This window comes from Eptatretus burgeri, chromosome 7 (assembly GCF_056783735.1).
Source record: "Eptatretus burgeri isolate ZD-2024b chromosome 7, Ebu_testis_v1, whole genome shotgun sequence".
Taxonomy (NCBI): domain Eukaryota; kingdom Metazoa; phylum Chordata; class Myxini; order Myxiniformes; family Myxinidae; genus Eptatretus; species Eptatretus burgeri.
Genome location: NC_140967.1, coordinates 36,033,139 through 36,056,965, shown reverse-complemented (window position 1 = coordinate 36,056,965; position 23,827 = coordinate 36,033,139). Strand labels below are relative to the sequence as shown.

At 42.5% G+C, this 23,827-nt stretch overlaps 1 protein-coding gene across 1 annotated transcript; it reads left to right on the top strand.

Moving 5' to 3' along the window:
- Positions 1-1,113: 1,113 nt before the first annotated feature.
- On the top strand, positions 1,114-23,697 carry DCPH1 (damage control phosphatase 1). The gene is made up of 5 exons (XM_085888043.1): positions 1,114-1,361; positions 11,551-11,656; positions 16,670-16,911; positions 17,947-18,112; positions 22,450-23,697. Exons 1-5 carry the CDS (start codon positions 1,327-1,329, stop codon positions 23,218-23,220), a joined length of 1,320 nt encoding a protein of 439 aa, XP_085744169.1. The 5' UTR covers positions 1,114-1,326; the 3' UTR covers positions 23,221-23,697.
- The last annotated feature ends 130 nt before the right edge of the window (positions 23,698-23,827 follow it).

Below are 23,827 nucleotides of genomic sequence, written 5' to 3'. Positions count from 1 at the left end.
AACACATCGTGGCTTTTTTTTTTTTTACCAACCGGCAATACATGTTAGGGAGCATACTCAAAGTATGGCAATAACTAATGGGATCGTCAATCCAAATAGATGCTAGATGGGTATAAAGACACTTTTCTAGGCCAATTGCATTCAATTTCACCTCATCACCAATGCTCAGCATTGTTACGAAGATTTTTCAGGTATTTGAACGACATTTGGATGAACTGCTGGCGGTGGCCATTAAAAATGGTGACAACTGTTACTAACAGGAAGTAAGCCAAAGTTGCGTCCCTCCGTAGCGGCTGCTAACGCAATCAGTTTGTTTGGGGGGGAAGTTGTCACTGGAGAATCGAGTAAAACTGAAAACGACGGCCCAGACAACATTTGTTTTCAGAACCATGATAGAACTGTTTCTATTGCAGACCGCCATGTTGTTAAGCAGTGCCGAGCGCTCTGTAAAGCAGGTAAACCGCTTGCTCATGGGACACGTCCTTTGGACTGGTGCCCTCTCATGTCCTCAAACACTTCTTCGCTACATCGGGCTCATAAAAAAAAAATCACCTGTGGGGGACTGACAGGTTTCTCCCCAAGCAGGTGGGGTGACCTTACTGTCGTCATAATGCAAACTAAACACAGTGGGTCAGAGAGTTTCTTCTTCTTCATTTTTTCCTTAATCAATTAATTAATTAATAAAAAGTCCAGTCCAGTAATAACAATTAAAACGTTTGTTTAAATATATTAATTGTACTTGCATATACAGCATACCATAACATCTTCCACCTCCTCACAGTGAAATTATGACCATATAACCAACAGATGTATTTAATGTGATCTTGGTGTCGTACAAGCTCGATGGGCCGAATGGCCTTCTCCTCCTGCGTCAAAGTTCCTCCTGAATCCTTGTTATATTTATTACGATACATTTTCAAGGTGTATAATCGCTTTGTTGTTTAGCTCGGATGGTACAGTACCTTCTGTTATATTTTAATATAAATTCCATTCTCCGTTGAAGTTGTTTTTGGTTCAAGACTTCAAGATTCCTATGAAGCATGAGATCCGCATGTATCGAACGCTTCCAAGAAATCGGTGAACGAACAAAATGGATTAATATGAAGAAGAAGAAGAAGTTCATGGAGGAAGACGTGGAATGAACTACCGTATATACTGCAGTGTGCGCAGTGCCATCGATGTCTTTTGAGGACGAGTTTCCAATGACGTCACTTCCGTGTGAGTCTTTGCTCCGCAAGTCCTCAGGTGTGACGACACGGACAACTCGTCAATAGGGAACAAAGGTTAACTCGGTGTCCTGTTTCTTCTGATTTTAACTGCCTTCCCATGTCGCCCCATCATCTTTCTGCCCGCTTCTTGGGGTAAGTACATAGTAAAGCAAGTGCGTGCCTTGGGGTTGCGTTAAAGTGCCCCCCCCTCCTACTAGGCCTTTCTTTAGGCTCGGCTAGGCCAAAGCGTTTTCGATTTGATTGTCATGAACTCTTATCCTTAGTTACCATGAATTTCTGATAAGTCTTTGAACACGAATCGTTGAGTTTTGCAATGGGTATTCAACACCGTTTTTACACTGTACACGTTTGCGCACTGTACTAATTTCGGCATCGGCATTCCTCGACGAGTCTTACGTCATTCGTTTGATTGATTGTTTTACTTTTGTGATATAATTTTTAAAAAACTTTTTAAACCACTGAAATTAGTGGGGGAGCAGATAACAGCAATTTTTTGAGAGGGATCGTGCAAATGATGATACAAGCATCAAATTTAGCACATTTGTTCTCCAGGGGATTCTAATCAAATCTGCATGATTGGCCATTTGGAAATCCAAATTTTGAAAAATTTGAAAAAAATAAATAAATAAAACTTCAAAAAAGTCAAGATCACGAATCAATGTTGGATGATGGCTGAGATTGATGAATGTTTCAGAAACATCATCAAAGACGTTCCAATCTGCCATGCAGTTTTTCTTCCCTTTACCGCAGAAGGCAGACATGACGTCACATCCAGTGAACGTATGGAAGTCTGGGATCCCTCCAGCTTTCTGAGGCCCTATTGCAGAAACTACCTCATGGACTGGAATCCATCACGCCTTGGTTCTTTGGCCAAAGGCAATCCACATGTTCTCAAGACCTAGTTCCTGTAAGGATGGCAGTACAGATATTGCTATGACTTGTACGTCCGTGTCATTAGCCTTAATGATAATGGACTTGCCACCATCCATCGTTGCATCCCTGGCGTGTACAAATATTCGAGTGTCAGCTTCTTCATGACAACATAGAGACACAGCATCCAGTGACTTCCTTGTGTTGCTAATGGCATCTTCTCCTTTTGTGACAATGACTGTGCTTCACACATCTTTTCCGCAAGGAAGTGAAACAGCTCAGTCTTGTTGCTGTCATCTCGAAGAAAACTTCTCCAGTTACTTGGGGTCTTGCTGGTTCCTGTCACTCTTCTTCTGATTCCTTGCCCCCTTTTCGACCTTGCCTTCAGACTTCAGACTTGACTACTTGTACACATCAAACACTACGTCCACCCTCTCGTACCTGGCACCAGAGGATTCCACCTTTGGGATGATGTCTTCATTCGCACAGTCATCAAATATCTTTTGAAGTGCCTGGAGGTAGGGCATTGATAAGTGCTGAGCCATCAATGATGACTGCGTCTCCCCTTGGTTCTCTGTTTGGGATGTTCACTTGCGCTTCAAGAATTTCAGCCAGCTGTGACTTCAAATTTTTTTTGAAGTTATTTTATTTTATTTTCAAAATTTGGATTTTCAAATGGCCAATCGGGCAGATTTGATCAGAAAGCCCTGCAGAACAGAAATGCCAAATTTGATGCTTGTATCATAATTTGCACGATTTTTCTACTATCTACTACACTAAATATGAAGTTCAGTGATGTGTTTACGTCTCAAGCAGCTAGCTAGCGCTTGCCAAGCCAGCCAGTTGATGATTTCAAATGGTGATTGCTTGAGTGCTTAAGCCGCTTGTCGAAGCGCTCGACAAACTTGGAAACTGAACACCCTTGGAGACGTCTGAAAATGTTGATCAAACCGATCTCTGACTACATCATCTGATATTGGTGAATTGTTATTTATGGTAATAGGAAGAATAAAACAAGCCGGTCGGCGACATGGCTGGTCGCTATATAATTGCATACTAGTCGTACAGTTTTTGACGGATCGGGCTGAATTTTTTTTGACAAAGAGGTTGATTATAGTGCGCATAAAAGCGCGGAAGCCGATTTTTGATTTTGAAAATATTTTTCGAATTTTTTTCCAAAATTTCAAAGTCCCATTGCTAGGCAACAGTGACGTCCATAGCAACGGTGCTCAAAAGCATACAACTAGATCCTGGTATGAACCTACCAGTCAAGTTTCATCAAAATCGGTTGACTCCTCTGGCCTCCAGAGGTGTCCATTACATACAGACAGACGGAAAACCTGAGAATAACGGTAGTCTAGCGACCACCCAATAATAAATGTTTCAACACTAATTTAATTTAATATCTCATTGAGAATGTTTCCTGCTTTTGGTGTTTGGCTCGATGAATTGCAGATTGGTTCTTTTGTGTGATTTTTTTTTCTCAAAGTGTGGAGTAATTTCGATTTACGACTATTAAATACCACTCGGTGCTTCACTCACGGGTATACCAAGTATCAAAGGGAGAGGGACAGGCAAGAGAGGGAGGTATGTCTGTGTCTGTGTCTGTCTGTCAATATCAGAATCCTTAGTATAATTCACGGACCTTTGTTTCTTGCCAAATCGAAGATTTGCAAGTATATTGGTCGTTTGACTATTAGTCTGTCTGTCTCTATCGTCTGCAGGTCACAATTCTAAACTGATTCTTATGAAACTTTACCAAGTTGTAGAGGTAGTCACAACTACCTATTTATTTTGAGGTCAAATTTCAAACTATCATCGTTTTTCATCCGATTGATGACTTGAAAGTCAAAAATTATTTGCATTCTTGGGGTTAGGCTTATTGAATTGGGAAACCAGCTAATTTTGAGGTCAAAAGGTCAAACTTCTAAAATCATCAAATTTTATCTGAAGAATCGTCAATTTTTATCTCATTGACCTAAGCTTTGATGAAAGGTAAAATTTGATGTTACCATGGCAACTTATTTGGGGGGGGAGGGGTGATGAATTTTGAAAGTATCATGCAAAGCATGTGTATCTTGTTACTTGGCAAAAATTTGGTCTGTCGCGTCTGTCTCTCTGTCTCTCTGCCTGTCTCTCTGCCTGTCTCTCTGCCTGTCTCTCTGCCTGTCTCTCTGCCTGTCTCTCTGCCTGTCTCTCTGCCTGTCTCTCTGCCTGTCTCTCTGCCTGTCTCTCTGCCTGTCTCTCTGCCTGTCTCTCTGCCTGTCTCTCTGCCTGTCTCTCTGCCTGTCTCTCTGCCTGTCTCTCTGCCTGTCTCTCTGCCTGTCTCTCTGCCTGTCTCTGCCTGTCTCTGCCTGTCTCTGCCTGTCTCTGCCTGTCTCTGCCTGTCTCTGCCTGTCTCTGCCTGTCTCTGCCTGTCTCTCTGCCTGTCTCTCTGTCTGTCTGTCACAGGATTTTTGGCCACAGTTTTCAAGCAATCGTTCTGAAATTATTTGTTTATGTAGTTGACCGGCCAAAGACAGCAGCTCATTATTTTGGTGAAGATCCGAATCTGAATCCGGACACTAGAATTTCTTCCTTGATTCTTCACCATTGAGAGATAGCGCCAATAACGATATACAGTATAGTAAAATATCTCGAAAGGTTATGTGTGGATTATGAATTGGACATAAGAAAAAAAAAAAGATTTGGTCATAAGGAAGAAGCCTATTGTTTTTGAGGTCAAAAGGTCAACATAGGCCAAAAGTCAACAACTTCGGTGAGATTTCTAAAATCCTTGAGTCATCCTTGAATGGGTGAGTCATCCCATTGACTTGAAATTTGAGGAGGATTTGCATATCAGGTCACTGAATTCAACTTCCAATTATTGCTGAGGTCAACATCGACCAAGTTTCTGAAATCCTCAATTTTCATCCGATTGACTTGAAATTTGAACAGGATTTTCATTAAAATGACCATGTGTCACATGGTCTGGCAGGCATATTGGATTTAAGAGAAAAATCTTTGAAAATCTTCCTAGGAGAAACCGCTTAACCGATGAATGCAAAATTTAACTAATTGATCAACTACCCATGGGAAATATTGTTTGATAAAGATGATGCCGTTGCTCATGTGGTCTGGCAGCTATATTGAATCAAAGAAAAAAAAAAAAACCTTATAAAACAAAAGAGTTGGCTCACACCAAGTACTTCTCAAGACTGCGTGGGGTGTGTATTCTGTGAATACCATCTTGTTCTTTTTTTTTCTTTTTCAATTTTCGGAAGTGATTAAGGCAGCTGTCGGTTGCCTATACACCACCCAAATATAAAAGGTATGTGCAATGTGCTGCTGCATGCTTGGAACACAATCGCCAACTGGAAGTAGCATTGGTATCCCAGGTGACTGAACTGCAAATGTAATACCTCGTCGTTCAGTCGGCACTGCCGCGTGGTAAAAAGATTTGTGAACACCGTTGGGCCGCACCTCAGGTCTCTCTTCCTTCATGTGCAGCACAAGGCTGAGAATAGCATCATTGGTTGAGGGCGTGGCTGTGCCACTGATGCAATGCCTCTTACCAGTACACTGGTATTCGTTTTGTCGACCTCAGAAGGATGATGGGCTGAGTCAACCCCACCTGGTGTTAATTCGATGGAACGACAGGGGCTTCATCTAAAGACTCTAGGATCTTGAGCCAGCCAATACCAGGCCTCACAGGTCTCTCTCAAAATACCACCCGTCACTTTGCTGATGGGAATACGGCGGGGTGAATGAGGAGGATGGGGGAGTGAGGTCGGGAGGGGGAATTGTGAAGGGGACGTTCTCGACTTGCATTTGGAAGGTGGGACTTGGAGAAGGGGGGCGGGGTGCGAGAATTCTCAACTTGAGCTTAGTAGGGTGACGAGAGGGGAGGGTTGCCGATGGTTACCTTACTCGCTTGTACCTCAAAGATACTAAGGAGGCTTAAGCGAGAAGAGGATTGAGAGAGGGGTGGGGGAGGGTTAACCTCCTACAGTTTCATAGGCAGGTCGTTTCATAAATATGCTTGCTGTCCCTCCCTGTGTACTGTGTACTGGAAATCATGGAATTGAAAGTCTTTGAGGCTGTAATTATTTTTGCTATTAAAGTGACTTGTCTTATCTTTCATTTTTAACTTTTGTCAGAATTCGCCACGGCTTGTAAACCAACAAACATCGTAGAATACCACTCAAAGTTGATCAACAAAGTCCATACAAATATGTAATCAAAAAGATAAATAAAGCAAATGGAAAGGTCGCTTGGCTAAGTGGCTCAAGCACTCAAGCCAGCACTCCAAGAAAACGGTTGATAAAGCCGCTGTCACACCTTGACGTTTTAGCCAGCGTATGGCAACGTATCAAAATGTATGTAAAACGCTGCAGTACGCTGAACGATTGATGTTTTTGGCATATTCATAACGTATTAGTAATGTACACAGAACTTTTCGATAACATAGATAAATTGTACCAACGAATGCTTTTTGCATGTTGTTGGCGTTCACAACCTATGCCCAACGATAGTCTAACGTATGCATTGCGCGCGGCAGCGTATCACCGACGATCACGTGGCGTAGCCTATTATAAGGCTGCCGTTCGACGATTCAAATCATAACCGTACGAGACATCGAAGTGTCAAGGCCCTGTCACCCCTTGACGTTTTAGCCAGTGTATGCCGACGTATGAAAAATTTGCCGAATACTCTGGCACACGTTGAATACGTTATGGGTAAGTTTTGTATACGTTAAGAGCACGCTGGCATATGTCGTAGTACGCCAAGCACATCGACAAATTTTAAGCATGCTCAATTTTAGACGTATGCCAGTGTATGACGCACACGTTCCTCATACGCTGGCCATAAGTTGTAGGCACGTTACGCGGTCGTTGACACACGTCGACACACGTTACTTGTAAGTTATTCGTAAGTCGAAATACGTCGGTAATGTTAAGCGTACCCGAAACTTATTTCTAACCTATGAGTAGCGTGCTTTGAACCTATCTGTAACGTATGTAGACGTATTTGACGTCTTCCGGACGACCACAGAACTTGCTGAACGTGTTACTAACTTACAGCTACCGTATAATGGCGTATTAGCAGTGTTTAGGGGAATTGGTATATAAAAATGGGGTTCACACAGGAGGAACCCGTCAGTGTTCCAGACTCCATGGTTTTTTTTTTTATTTTTAATTTTTTTTCTTCGGCATGACGGTGACATCGAAGTGTCAATATCACCATCATGCCGAAGAAAGAAAGAAAAAAAAAACCCATGGAGTCTGGAACACTGACGCTAAACATTACCTCGACATAACGTATTCGACGTGTGCCAATGTTTTAGACAAATTTTTCATACATCGGCATACGCTGGCTAAATCGTCAAGGGGTGACAGTGGCTTAAGGAATGGCTCGCTTATCAAGCGATAGAAAGCTGATTGGTAATGGGACCCCCCCCCCCCCCAGCACCTTCCTCAATGCAAAAACAACCAGACAGTTGGTGTCAAAGCCACCCAATGCTTGCCTGTTGATACATTTATCGTTTTTAAAAGACGTCTAATAATATTTTTTATAAAGCATTGCAGTGAAGTCTGATCCAAATAATTTTAAAACAATATACGTATTTGTATATTGTAATCAGTAAAAAATAGTGTGGTGGATAAAAAATTAGAAAGGAAAAAACTTGCACCAAAAACTTCAACATTTTCATGCTCATGCTCATGCTCACGCCGGGGGTATCGCTATAGCTCTCTGTTCTTCGAACAGGCGAGCTAAAAACTGGTGTAAAATGAGGAGGAGGAGGATGAGGATCATAGACTTGCTTAAAGTAAATACGCTGAGTTTCAAGAATCACTGATTTTGTTAAATTTTCAGATTTCACTCCACATTTCGCCAATTAATTATTCCATGAGCTCTGATCCTCAAATCCGAAGACAGATTTTGATTATATATTTGAATTAGTCCGTGAGCGGTCAAGGGCCGGCGAGGTGACAGCAGGTTGACCAAGATGGCATGCTGCCATCTTGGTAAGGCTTATTGTGTTTTTGCTTTTTAGGTCATCTCTTCGAGCATGACCTAATAATATGGGTGTCGATGTCCGTCCGTCCGTCCACAATGAAGTTGAAGCAGGAGATCTGGTCATTAGTGATCCTGATAGAGGTCGATGAGACGTACGATGGTACGACTTTCAAGGTCACTGAAGGTCAAGGAAGGTCACGAGGCCTTTGAAGTTGCGAAAATGACGATTTTCAAATTCTATCTCCTCCGCCATTTCTCAAGCGATCTTGAATTTGATTGTGGCATATGAATCTATGGGACAATATCTGGATTTGGTCGGGCCGGATTTTCGATATTCGCTTTCGTTTTCGCGTCACGTGACTTCAAAGTTGGCCAAAAATCCCTCCTGACCCGAGAACACTACACCTTGTAACAGGAACTCATGCTTGTAAAGGTCGTTCTCGTGCTTGGTATTCGTTAACTCTGGGTTTGTGACTCCTATTATATAATCTGCCCGCCTGCCTGCCCATAGCATAGCCTTTTAGGTACCCCCACTCATAGCCGAATGTCCCCACCAAATCGGCAAATCACCATAGGCCTCGGTCATAGAAGCTATCAGAATCTAAAAATATTGGATGGCATATCGTTATGTGTTTAATATACGTCAAAGTGCTGGAAAGCAATAGAGAGATCTCCATTGTTTTCCAGCACTTTGATATACGCCATCCTTCTTTTGACACGAATATTGATCGGCAGCCGACAGGACGGGACAGGTGTCCAGTCATATGAAGTTTTTACGGTGTTGTGGTTTTGATATTTCCGGTGTTTAGCACTGCTTCGTCAAATAATCGCCATGTGCGATTGCGATATTTCCGGTTTCCTTCCGCGTTTATCTTATGTCGTACACATACTGTATAAACATTATTCCTGCATATAGTGCACAGTCATCGGTTGTCTTAGTCATCGGTTGGTCCAGTGGAGTCCACTAGAATATACTGAACTGAACGAACAGAACTGTGGATAGTAAGAATGAGTAGTGTGGTGTCGTCGGTGTTTTTGTTGCACTTTTTATAAGAGATTGGAAAACAAAAAGGTGAGGCCTACGTATCTACCCATCAAATCCACTGACTGACTGGTTTGTGTCGTAGTTGTCTGTCTGCCATTTGCTACTGTACCTACCTACTCTATTACATAGAGTGATAGTGATTATACCACCTACTTGTACGGACTCTTGGCCATCTACCTACTGGACATTATTTGACGGACTCGTTGGCATTAGTGCAGAGGAGAGTATAGTATATAAATTTGGTGATGGGTGTCCAGTAGACAGCTTCAACTGTGTAGTAAGTCAGGAATTGGACCCTATTCGGCTCTCGTTCAGAACACCGCAACACTTTTTTATTTTAACAGCTAGAAGGCTTGTTTTGGTTTTACCTTGTAGATAATTATTTTTTAGTACAGATCGCCGAGTTTCAGCAACTTTGAGCTAGTGATAGATGAGAAATTGACCAAAATTTAAGGCTGAAAATGTACTGCGCATGTTCAGATGTTCTGAACTCAGATGAGGGAATAAGGTCTATTGGAGAGATTTTCTTGCATTTGCTATTTCACTATTAATAAGGGTGTGTGGTTTGGTTATTTCTCGCAGAGATGACCGTCACTCCCGCACGGGTGTAATTTTTTTTTTATTATGATGAACATTCTGTTAATTATATCTTCAAAAGGGCTGTTTAAATTAACCCAAAAACCCAGTTTTCATTCACGCACTCCGTTGGAGTTCCCCGAGTATACCTGCAAAATTTCTGGCCACTCTGTTTCATGGTTTTGGAGTTATGGAGGAGCCGAACACAAGCACGTCCACGTGCACACGGAGGCCGACACGCACGCAGACACGCACACACGGACTTTAGCCAATGCCTTACAACATATTTTATACCTCCATATTATTTAATAGCACTTGAAAGCATTTTAAGAGGAATGAGTATGTAATTTGTGGACAAAGGGCACATCCCAATGTGAAAAAACTTGCTTCAGCATGATCAATACAGAAACACAAATGCTTTGCGATAGCTCTGTGGATCACATGACTTTCTGTCACCTTACATGTCCATAAATTGTTGGTGTTGCATATTATTCACATTTCACAAGATAGGATTAATTATATTTTATTTCCACACTGTAACACAACAAAATATGAAAAAGTTAAACGGTATGAATACTTTTATGCAAACTTATGAAGGTTTAATAATCCATAAATCCCTTTGTAACTTTTTCTCAAACTTAATCCATGGCATGCTGGTCTGGAGAGGAGATTCAACTTATTTTTTTTTATACATACCTTTTGAGGTATTCTTGTCCACTGTACACCCTCAACTATTTGTTTCACCTGCCTGTCGGATATTGCACTTCACTTGTTATCTTTGTGCCGATGTTGTCGCCGCTCCCTGTGGCATTGTCGTTGGAGCGGGCAGTGTGTGATGCCATCGTCATCAGAACGGGCGGCGTGTGATGCCATCGTCATCAGAACGGGCGGTGTGTGGTGCCATCGTCATCAGAACGGGCGGTGTGTGATGCCATCGTCATCAGAACGGGCGGTGTGTGATGCCATCGTCATCAGAACGGGCGGTGTGTGATGCCATCGTCATCAGAACGGGCGGTGTGTGATGCCATCGTCATCAGAACGGGCGGTGTGTGATGCCATCGTCATCAGAACGGGCGGTGTGTGATGCCATCGTCATCAGAACGGGCGGTGTGTGATGCCATCGTCATCAGAACGGGCGGTGTGTGATGCCATCGTCATCAGAACGGGCGGTGTGTGATGCCATCGTCATCAGAACGGGCGGTGTGTGATGCCATCGTCATTAGAACGAGTGGTGTGGGATGGCATTGTCATTAGAACGGGTGGTGTGGGATGGCATCGTCAGAACGGGTGGCGTGGGATGGCATTGTCGTCAGAACGGGTGGTGTGGGATGGCATTTAATTGTCGTTGGAGTGGGTGTTGTTCGGTACCTGGCATAACTAATCACAGTTATAAGTGGTGGTTCTAGTTGATATTGTTATGCTTATGTGAGACATTATGGGGTTATTAAATGTTCATTATCAAATTACCCTTCTTCGTCCTGGTGTTTGTTTTCAGCCTTAAAACAACACCAAGGGCACATCCTTGTCTTTATTTATCTTCTGCCGTGATGCCCTCCGGATACCGGTGCACTCGCTGCAGTGCCCTGAGGTTGACTCGTAACACTCTGAACAACAATTAAATACAGGAGGAATTACAAAAACAATAAAATAAATAAGAAATCGGAATTATACAAACCAAGACACTTGTTTAGTTGCACCTTCCTAAATGTACAAAGCCATTTGTAGTTTATCTTGAGCATTAAAAGCTCAAATGTTGGCAACATCGTGAGTTTCCTCTTTCCTGTAGATTCCAACTTCGTTTTGCTCATTTCTTGTTGCATGACGTTTCAGGTCCTTTGCCTATCTCACTGTAAAAGATCGCCTCCCAGCTATTCTCACTCAGATAATTGACCGAGTCCACAGGCATCATGCTCACTTTGTGAAGACGCACGGAGAGGTGAGCACTATTGTGGGGGAACATTGTGAACAGGACCTAATTTGTTTCCATTTTTCCAAATGATGTTTGATGGTAATTGGGAGTAGTAATGATTTCTCCCATTGACATTGGAACAATCCATTAATTGCTTGCTAATAAACCTTTTAAATCAAATATATCTCATGGACTTCTTGATTTTGATTCTACAGCTTCCATAACGCTATGATGTTGTCTGTGGATAACTTGTTTAGCCACTAAAACAAAGTAAACATTTGAAGTAAGTGAATATTTTGAGAAATTTTGTACATTGAAAAGTCATGTATCAAAATGTCTTCCCTACTTTTTTGTAAATAAAAGAGGAAACTGCCATGCCGGGGCTTTCATAGAGTGCATGCCTTTCAACGGAGGAGATATTGTTACGGATTTGGAAGCCTCTTGCACACAGACAGTCAGCAGTCCCAAAGTTTAGTTATTTCGTTAAGTATATGTGTATAGTTAGAATCCATCCCCTGTGTCTAACCGGAATTTCATATGTGCGCTGCGAGTTAGTTTGTAGTTAGTTTTTTTTTTTTTATATTCCCCAACAACAACATCTTGCTTCGTTCCACCACCCAACCAAACCTTCGCGCACCGACTCCATTATCCACGTGTTTTTGGCTGAAGGCGTGGGCAGACCCTCCATCGCCTCAGATCAAGGCTCCGCTCCGAAGACGGGCAGCGAGTGTTTCCTCCAGCCAATGGACGAAGAGCGAGCAAAGCCGAGGCGCTCTAGTCAATGGGAAGCCAGAAGGCCCGAAACTACAGAGCCTCTTCTGCGGGGTGGGGCCACCGACACGCCACCCGTCCAATGCGAGGCAGAGTTACCTCAGGACGAATCCCTCCCACCTCGCAGGAGGGGTTGAATAATTGTCGGTGCGATCCGTCTGGGTCGTCTCGTCTGGTCTGCTGGCCATCTTCCGTCTTGGTGCTGGCTGGCGTCTGCTGCTTCATTTTGGTTCCTGGCACTTGGTGCGAGGTTGTCCGTGTGGGTTTGAGTCCCACCGTGGTGGTTGGAGCATCCGATCTTCCCGAGCCCTTCCACAAGAATCCCGAGCTCCACAAGGGCAAGTCGGCAAGCCGTGCAAACGCGGCCAGGTACCAGCAGAACTCTGACCTCCAGCCTGTCTATCCCCTTGGCTGCGAGGGTCGAAATAATGACAGTCAGAGTCCATTTTCTTTTGGTGTGTGTGTGTGTGTGTGTGTGTGTGTGTGTGTGTGTGTGTGTGTGTGTGTGTGTGTGTGTGTGTGTGTGTGTGTGTGTGTGTGTGTGTGTGTGTGTGTGTGTGTGTGTGTGGTGCCGTCCTATAAGTATAAATTGTATAAGTGTTGATTGCTCATTGTACATTTGCCTGCATATTCGTGATAACTGCTCTGTCTCCCTTCCTGATTATTGCAAATAAACCCATGTTAAATGTACCAGCTTGTTGCCTGTGCTTTCTTTCATCGCCCAGCATGGTTCAGGCTTGAGAATTGGTGAGGCCGTTTGTGCCATAAATTGTTCATTTGGTCCGGCGTGGCTTTGGTAACTTCTGCTCGGTTACGCCGGATCTGAGTCAGTAACAGCGACTCGGTTCAGACAAAGTCGGCCAAGGGTGTGGCTTCCCCGGTAGTTAGATGGCGTGGGTACTTAGGTAAATTGGAGTTAGACAAGTGGACCCTACTTCATGCCGTCGAAATATTGGCGACCACGGTCCTTTAAGCGACCCGTCGACTCCGGAGTTATCCGGGGTGACGACCTTTCAATTCCGGTGTTCGGTGGGAGACGGCCCGACTGCTCCATCTCGCGGTCGTCCTCGCCACCAAACCCCCCCCCCGGCCCACAACAATATTACATTTTCTTTCCCACCTGCTCGCATACAACTAACTTCTGAAATGGCCGATTGTGTGCTGGTATTTTATTGAAAGTCTTAAATTTCTTCTCTAATCTGTTGGTGCACTGCACCATTGCTGTTGTCTTTATAGTAATAGTGATATTGTTACGGATTTGGAAACCTTGTGCACACAAGCAGCCAGATTCCCCGTAGTTCAGTTATTTCAATAAGTATGTGTTAATAGTTAGAATCCTTCCTTCTGTCGAATGGGAATTTCGTGTATGCGCTATGAGTTATTTTCCAGTTAGTTTTTTTTACATCTTCAACAACTACATCCACAACGTATATAACAACTACATCCTCTACATCACCAACTACAACAACGCCATCGCCCACGTGCATTGTGTCACGTACAGGGGTGAGGTTCCCTCCACCCACTGTGAGCTCATCCAATCAACGGCAGCCACGAGCCGTCCGATACCCCCTGGCCAATCTGGAGGCGAGTGGCGTGGAGAAGAGGCCCCTCCCATCTAAAGAGGAGTAGAATGGTTGTGAGGAGCAGTTTTTGGGAGACTGGGTGATCGTGGCGCCGGCAGAGTAGTTGTGAGAGACGAGAGGACGGCAGACAGGAGGATCGTGGCGATTCTGAGCAGTCTGTCGTCGTGGCAGACGGTCGTGTGTGGTGGTTGGAGCGGTCTGAGACAGTGGTGGTCCTGGTTGAGAGGTCTTGTTCGTGGGTCGTGGGTTCGAGTCCCACCAGTGGTTCAGGTCGGTGTGACCGCACGAGGCGGGACAGGTACCTGGCTCGGCTCTGGTCCCCCAGCTCGCCTTTATCTCCTGGGCTGAGGACCGACTAAAGACCCACGGGTCCATTTATTTTGTGTGCGTGTGTGTGTGTCCGTGGGCCCCGTCTTTAAGTAGGATTGTTCAGTGCTTTTCCTTTCATTGTACATTGCCTGCCTTTTATTCGTGATAACTCTGCTCTTTGTGTGCTCCCCTACCCCATTATAAATAAATCCCTGTGTTAAATGTTCCAGTTCGTTGTTCGTGTTTTCTTTCATTGACTCATCATGGTGTGGGTTCGAGGAATAGTAAGGCCGTTTGGGCCAGCAAATTGTTCATTTGGTCCGGCGCGGATTTGGTAACTTCCGCTCGGTTATGCCGGATCCTAGTTGGTGATAGCTACTCGATTCGGACAAAGTCGGCCGAGGGTGTGGTTTCCCTGGTAGTTGGACGGCGTGAGTACTTCGGTAAATTGTTATTCAACAAGTGGACCCCACCTCACGCCATCGAAATATTGGCGACCACGGTCCTCTGAGTAACCCGTGACCTTTCGGAGTTGTCCGAGAGTCATGACCTAAATTCCGAGTGTTCAGTGGGAGACGACTCCACTGCTCCACCTAGTGGTCGTTTATCACCGCCGAACCCCGGCCCACAACAATCTAACCACTCACTCAGTCGTGATGTAACCGCAAGAACGAATTTGTATTGAATTTGAACGTTGTACGCATTGGTTCGACAGTAATGGAAAAGCCCTAAAAAGTAGGTTTTTTTTTCCTTTAAAAGTAGCTCAAATATCAGGAATAGACAGAGCATGTTTGTGTGCTTCTTCTGTGTATGAGACAGAGAAAACCACAAGTAGAGCGAAGTCGATGGCACACCATCGCAATTCCCCACACTCTCCACTCAAAGCAAAATTGAAAGATGGCAAAAAGTTCTACCAGGAATGACCCAATGTCAAATTTTGAGTTGAATGGTTTTTTGTTTTGTTTTGATCCATGTGACCCCAAGTCCCCACCCCCTGGGGCATGAACCAGGGGTCAAATCCCAAAAATCGTTACATATTTCACGTGTCCTCCAATGTTGATTGCAAATGCAAAGTTTCACTAAAAAATGTTTGAAAATGTGGCAGCAATTGCATTTTTATCTTGCCAAAACGAAGTTTTTGCAAGATATGTTAGTCAGCTTGTATGTTTTTTTTTATTTTATTTTATTTTATTTTTGTCTAATCGTGTATAAAAAATTCTGCAGAGCACAGTTATCATTGGAAATTTTTGTAACTTCGCATATCAGAGGCCTATAGAGGTCCCTTTCAGCGCATAAAATTTTGAAGGTCAAGGTCAAAGGTCAAGGTCACTTTGTCGCAAATCAGGGGAGTCGACAAAACCCTTATTTTTTGAGTAATTTTAATCGAATCGTCTCCAAACTTTATGGGAATGTAGTATATGGTCTGGCGCTCAGCTGATTAGTTTTTGGTGGCGATTGGCCTTGACCTTCATGGTTAGCGCCTGAGGTCAAACATATTTGACCCCAAGGTCAAATTTTCAAGTTTTAGGAACCATATCGTGTAGTACCTCAATGAGTGCTTTCTAGATATGTCAAGCTTGAGACATTATGACGTCATTTGGTGATGTTGTGAGGCAAACACATATTTTTCATGGTTACTCTGTAGAACGATTCTCATCGGAATCTCTCGTAGGCAGATATTCCTCAAGGAGTCGCTCCTGGTGGATAGCAGCTCTGTTCACCTCAGTGTGACCTTAAAGAAGTCACACATGGTCACCTTTTGGCAAGATACCAGTCACCTTACGGGTGACATTGGTTTTATTTTGATATTTGACCGTCAACGAGGGGGGATAGGGTTAAAAAAAAAAAAACCGGGATATTGTGATTCTGTCTGTCTGTCTGTCCATCTGTCATGCTATCTCCTCCTAAGTAGTTGTGCAGAAATTCTCCAAACTTGGTAGTTCTGATTCCCGCATGGCAAGAAGGTGCGGGAACAGTATCATTTTGGCCCTGCAGCGTGGGCCCTGGGGCAGGGTTAAAAGGTCAAATTCCAAGAAATGCAATTACGGGCACCTTTTAAAACATTTTTTATGAGACTTTGTATCTGCAATCAACATTAGGGGATACATGAAATATGGAATGAATTTTGGGATTTGAGCTTTTTGGGGGATTTTGATTCATGCCTCGGGCTGTTCTTAGGGCCATAGGAGTCAAAACAAGCTTCTTTTTTAAACTCACAATTTGATATTGGGTCATTCCTGGTGGAACTTCGTGCCATCTTTCACCTTGGCTTTCAGTGGGAAGTGTGGGGATTTGCAATGGAATACCGTTGATTGCTCGAGTATCAGTATTTGCAAACGCATCACATTTGCTTTCTTTCCTTTTGCTGTCTTGGTAGGAAGGAGGTGAGGCCGGGAAGAAAGTGGTGTCGCTATTATCCAAACTCCGCAGTGAACTGCTGACAGACAAGCCACTCCAGCAACTTGAGGATGGTCATTCTGATTGTGAGATTTGGAATGAGTATTTGGGATGGCAAAGAACAAAGCTGCAGCCGGGGGAAGAACCCAGCTGGTTCAAATCTCCATGGCTCTATGTGGAATGCTATATGTATAGGAAAGTGCAGGAAATTGTTTTACGTTGGTGAGTTATGTTGCTGACTTCACTGTGAACCTGCTGCACTCTATACATTGCCAATTTATGTGGATTGTTGGAAGAAAAACAAAATTAAACATTTTGTCCATTTTAGAAAATGTCAATGCTTTTCTTCCTATAGGCCTTATTCAAAAAAAAAAACCATTTGCCACACTATACTGTTAGCCAGTGACCTGTCTTGGCATCTTTTTGACATGAGTGGTAAGTCTGCTTTTTAGAAGCTTCATATTATTGACCTGCTAAAGTTAAATCCCCCACCCCCTTTTCTATGTTGAGATATTGTTTCTGTGTTAAATATGTGGAGAGTAGGTGGGAGGGAGAGCATTTGGAGGGGGGGGGCAAGTGACCATAACATGGTGTGCAAAATGATACTGTTGAGATTTGGAGTTCTGGATAGTTGAGTAAGGCTGTTTGATTTCAGGAAGGCAAACAGTGAAACTATGAGAAGAGACTTAAGTGCTCTAGATTGGGAAAAGCTAACGTGTTGGTGGTATATCTATATATCAGAAAAAAGGGAAACCTTCAAGGAGCAAACATGTAGAAACAAGAAACATAATAGTTTTTACCGTAAGAGATGCTTCTCATCTATATCTTTGTAACACCAATCAAGGTTGTAATGCCATTCGTCTTCACACAGGAATTTGATGGTTTGGTTTAGTTTTTCCCGAGTGCTGAGTTGCTTTTTGTAGAAGTTGTAGATTGAACCTGTTGATCTTGATTATGCATGATGTGGAGGAGCCGTCCTTTGGCTTCATGCAAATGAGATGGTGAGGAGTAAATGGCCAAAAACCTCAACATAATGATCCTCATGTTATTCATTTACTTGATGGCATTACTGATCTGATGCATTCCGTCATGAACTTGAATAGTTTTTTTCTTAAATATATTAAAACATTTCCTTTGTGTTCATGTACCTTTTTATGCAAGTTAGATGATACTGAATTTTGAATTTCCTGACCTGAGTTTTCGGTTTCTCGTTTTCGTGGAATGTTTGAAGCCGTCGGTGTTTCTGTGCCTTTACAGTGAACCCTTGTGTGAATTTGATGTGTTTGCTGATCTAAAGCTGAAAAGTTTCATGGACTCGCAGAGAGCAATCATGACTTTGGCAGATCATGCTGGGAACATCCTTGATAACATTGGCAATTTAAAAGAGGATGACCTGAAGGACACCTTCATGAAACTGCTGCAGGTAATATTGCCATTTATTATTAATGACCACTTTGATGATCGAATCAGTCGTACGCTGGTGGTTCATGATGAAACCAGATGCAAACTATCAAGACAATACCAGGTGCCCTATGGGGCCTGAAAATTCTTGAATAGCATTGAATTTTGTTACCTCAAATTCAAGACATTGAAAGCATGGGTTTTTGCCAGTTTTTTTTTCTCTCAAAAGAACCTGGGAAAGGCATGGGAAATAAAAAAGGGAAATTGTCGTTACTTTTTCATGGCTTAGATTCTAGAGGATATGATGTTACGTAATCACAAACCAAGACAGAATTCATGAAATCTGACTTGAAACAGAAAAATTATTCTAATATGTGATGGATAGTTAAATACACTGCCCAGTGGTGCTACTGAGGATGAGGGGAGGAAAAACTTAGCTGAGTGAGGAGTGCTTGGGCCTGCTCCTTTTGAAAAGAGTCTGCGGAAGAAGCTCAGATGACACGAAACCGAATTTATTTTGTAAAATGGAATTTGTCTTTTTTGAAAACTGAAAAGGCAGGTTTTGAAACGGGAAATCACTGGCTCTCACATTAACGATTGTCTTCATTCTTGATAAAGTTAGCATGCTCCTGCAGTGTGAACACCAAAAATATAACGGTTTTTATTGAGATCCTTGTGAAGAATAAAGGGACGTAATCCCACAGGAGAATTATGTAGTTGTAGATTTTCCTACAATAATTGTCCCCTTGCCTTTCTCTTAAAAAAATCAATGAAAGGAAGGTAAAACTTTCTGGAATTGCATGCATGCAAGGTAGTGGGTGCAGCCATTTGACAATAAATGTTCCTGGTGGTACACTCACAAAAATAGTTTGTCTGATCATCATTAAATTAGGAAAAACAAGGCTATTTTCATAACAATGTGGAAATCAAATTTCCAGGATCATTGGCTGGATAGAGGTGATTCCAAACTATGGTTGGCTGCTGATAAGAAAGACTCATTGAGCATTCTGCTGAGTGTGCGAATATGGCTTTGATTTGTGAAGTCTGTGAAGATCCACATGGAAAACAAAATTTATGGAAAACTTGCAGAAAGTTAGTTCCATGAGATCCCATGACAGCTATTTTTGTCACCCGTTCAGAGCAAAGTGAGCCACTGGGTGATAAAACTTCAGTTTTTTGTTGTTGTTGTTGTTGTTAGCTTTACATTAGCCGTTACTACTTGTAAGAGCACATAGACTGCAACATCGTTTTGTGAGGAACATTTGAATTTCTTCAGTGTTTTGTTAATACTCAGGAGTGTAATATATTATATTTGATTCGGTGTCCATATTATTATGCCTCCGCTGGTGAAGTTGCCTAGGCATTATGTTTTCGGGTTGTCCTTGCGTCGACCCATGCTAATTTTCTTTGTTTTCTCTGCAACCGCTTATCAGATTGACACAATTTTCACAATACCATTCATTAAAGACGACTCGTGTAGAATGTTTTCATGATAATTATTATGTCATTGTGTGCCGTTCTAGTTTTTTTTTTTTTTACCTTGACTTTTTATGCTGTGGACTGTCAGTGTTCCAAATATGTCATATTGAGGTTCCAATAATGTCAACTGATGGTGAAAACAAAAGTAACTTTCTACCCATGCCGTTCACCCACAGCACATCGATACGTTTATTTTTATTTTTATTTTTTTCCTGAAATGCCCATCGGGGAACAGCTCGCAGACAGAACAGACCAGAACATAACAGAACATGAAGAATATAGTGGAAAGGAGGGAAACTCACTAACAGCATGGTGGAGAGACACAGCGGAGGGATGCTATTTTTTTTATAGACAAGAGCGAGGCTTATGGAAGAGCAAAGTAGAACTAACAGTGGGACAAAAATCAAGGTAATGAATGAATGCACAGGAAAAGGGAGGAATGAGGTGAGGAAACACTAAAAAAAAGCAAATTAAATGGTTGGGTTAGGAAAGGTTAATGTGGGAAATAAAGATCATAGGTCAGAATACGTGACTTTTAAAATTACTTATGAATGCTCACGAATGCACTGTATGCATTTCCAGTGACTCAGTTCAGCTCGTGGGGCACTTTTAACCTGCCGTTGCTAGCGTGAAATCTGTAATTCAAATAGTCTTTTTTGCATAATTTTCAGCATTTAGATGAAAAAGGGGAAATTTCAAAATGGTTAACCATAGTTCTGTTCCTAAATGCAAATCGGACTCGTGGAAATATAGGAAATATGAGAAATATCCATGGATGAGGTGTCGAGTTGCATCTTTTTCCTGTTAATACAATTACTGAGTGACAGTGGATATTACATACATACATGGATGGACGCTTCTTCTTTTACCAATAAATGCAAAAATCTAGCATAACTTATCGTCGCACCGGAACCTTCCTAAAACATGTATAGAACGACCTTTACAACCCATACAGCTCAAGCCCCAGACGTGACCTTCCCATCTGTGTAAAGAAGCAACCAAACCAGATCTGGTGTCTCCCTCTGGGAAGTCTGCCTGAATGTTGGGAATGACAGCATCGTCTTTCCAATTGCTGCAGACTCCTTTAAATATATCACCAAGCCTGCCATGTCAACACGAGGTAATCCCGAAAGGTTTAAAGTCCACTCATTAGCAGTAATGTTCGAAGGTTTGGGTACAACGCACATGTCTATAAACCTTTGGGCCTTGCACTAGTTCATGTCCTTGGGATTTTGCAATACGGGATGCAAGCCATCAGCTTTTTGGATTATTTCATAAAGTTTAACCACTCTTTTGTTGCGCTGAGGAACACCCCTTTCTCACAGGTACGTTTCCTGGTATATTTTGTCTTCTTTTCAAAGCTTTGTGAGCCATTTTGGGTAACAATCCTTATCTCGCACACCCAATATAGTTTATGTAACCCAGAATATCATAGTTTCTTGGGGTTTCTGCACCTGTGTGCTGTGCATTCTGGGGCAGGATATGTCGTTTCAAAAGTCCTGCATTGGGAATGATAAGAGTGGATGGTGATGCTCTGCCTGCTTGAAGTCCAGGATGATAGAGTGATATGGAACAGCCTGTGGAAGGTTGTGACATAGATTGGAGAAGTGAGGAATAAAAGAGTTGAGGTGAAGTTAAACTGGCCTGGAAAATGCTAGACATATCCTGGACTGTGGAATATTTGAGAAGCCAAGGTGCACGAACCCTGTAATGCAGTGCCAGCATTAAGCCAGACATTATTTTTTTTCCTGGATCCCCATAATATTCTACTGTAGGTGTTGAGATTTAATGGTTTTAATAGCAACAAGTCTGGAGACGACGATGGTTCACGAGCAATGTACACGGTTCGCCTTTTTATTTTTTGACCTTCGAGGGGACGCCACGGGCAAACTGGTGGGAATCGGGAAAAACGTAAATGATGAAACTTGAAGTACTCGAAGAGCACTACTTGCATACCAACTTTCATTCGATACAGTTGAAAACCCTAGAAGCTCGATGCCCGATTTATTGTTTTTTTTTTGACATTTTCTAAGTTCGTGACCTTGACCTTGGGACGAAAATGAAAAATCGAGCTCCGTGGGGCTATGCAGGTGCCATTGGGCTTACCAAATACCGAAACCTCTGCCAGATTCGACAAACCCCCTCGGAGAAGATGTAACTTGAAACCGGCTACCCCCTAAAAAAACATGTTTTTTGGGCGTGGCTCCCCATAATGGACGCAGCACGCCCATTCTCCGGAAAACACAACTAGATCATGATACAAACCTCACACCCTAATTTTATCAAGATCTGATCAAAACCCACGGAGCTATGCTCGGGACAGACAGACAGACAGACAGACAGACACACACCCATAACAAATATAGTGGTCACTTACTGACTCGTGAACCAATAACAGGTACTCCAAAAATTACAAATTGAATGCCCTTTTCAATTCTGATTGCTTCCTCAGAGAGTTTTTAGATGTGCCAAAAGTAAATTGAGCTTGATTTGTAACATGGTCCCTTGCTGCTTTTTCCTACTTGTCAGAATTTATTGCTGAGCACTTATTTTGTGTAATCTGCATATTAAACTACTCCATCAACATGGATTATTTATTTTAAACAAAACCTTTTAACATCTCTCCCTCAAGACTTCTGTTTAAATTCCAATGAATGCACAAGCCCAGCAAATTAGATTTTAGGTATTGGTAGTTTGTGACATTCTAAACACGAGTTTTGCATTGTTTAGTGAACTTTACATGTGGTCCTCGACCCCAATTGCATAGTTATCACTTTTCCAAATTATTTTTTTCACTTTGACTTGTATATAACTACACAAACGACATCGATTTATACCGTGGCTCATGGTGTTGATATGTTCGTGTTGGTGTACTTTCAGGTTTCTTTGTGGGGAAACAAATGTGACCTGTCCATTTCAGGTGGGTTGGACAATGCACAAAAAGCTGATCCTCTTGCAGCCCTGTGGAATCTGAGATCGCATATTCTTGTTGATGATTCGGAGAGTGTTTGGTCAGTTCTTAATAAAAGGAAAAGGTCTCCAGAGAGTGCTTCCAGTTTTAGGCTGGACATAGCACTAGATAATGCAGGTTTTGAGCTTTTCACTGACCTAGTTCTGGTCGAGTTCCTCCAGTCTGCTAATCTTGTAGATCAGGTCCACTTCCACGGTAAATCTATGCCATGGTTCTTATCCGATATTACCAAAGAGGATTTTGTCAAAACGATCAAGACACTTTGTTCCACCAACCACCGCTGGACATCTCGTCTGGGAGTTAGATGGCACAAGCGTGTTCAGGATGGCTTGTGGACCTACCACGATCATGACTTCTGGACACTGCCACATGACTATGCAGATATGGTTACCAGAAGCCCTGAACTCTATGCTGAGCTGCAATGTGCACAGCTAATCCTATTCAAGGGTGACTTGCATTACCGAAAGCTCTTGGGTGATTTGCAGTGGGAGCACACGACCTCTTTTGCTGAGGCTTTACGCGGGTTTGAGCCATCACCGTTGTGCAGCCTGCGAGCCTTGAAAGCCGACATACAAGTTGGGCTCAAACCTGGACAGGCTGAGCAGCTCTCAGGCACCGATGCGAAATGGATGGTATCGGGAGAATACGCCATTGTTCAATTCCATTCACCTGTACATTGAGCATCAGCTCAATCATGTCATAAGATCAATGTGTGCAATTAGCATACAATGTGATAGTGTAATATATGTTCAAGTGCACCACATCCACATGGCAAAGGATGGAATTTTTACATTTCTACATGCCTGCAAATAACATGACCATGAATGTTTGTTTATTTTTAGTCTTTGCTGCCAATCATTGATATAATTTGGGTGGTGGATTGTTTAGGTTTCACTTTATGCTGTCTTTGGTGCATTTTTAAGCATGCAGATACCATTACCTAAGAGATAAATTTAATGTAAAAGATGTATAGTCGTGATACCATTCTGGATTATGAAGATGAGGAATTTAACTATCGGTGGATGTTTCTGCAGTTGACTGAAATAGGCTGGTTTAACAATGATAAAGCAGAAAATAATAGCATGGATCTGTCAGAGCTTCTTTGAAAGGGTTTTTTTATTGGAGAAAAAGAATGATAATTAAAACTGAGCAAAGACTTTTGTTGAGTAATGTATATGTAGCATCACATGCATTTACACTTTATGTATGAATATGAAGTTAACTGAACACAAGGACTGTAAAGAGCTATTTATCAACTACATACATAATGGAGCAAGTGTTGGTATG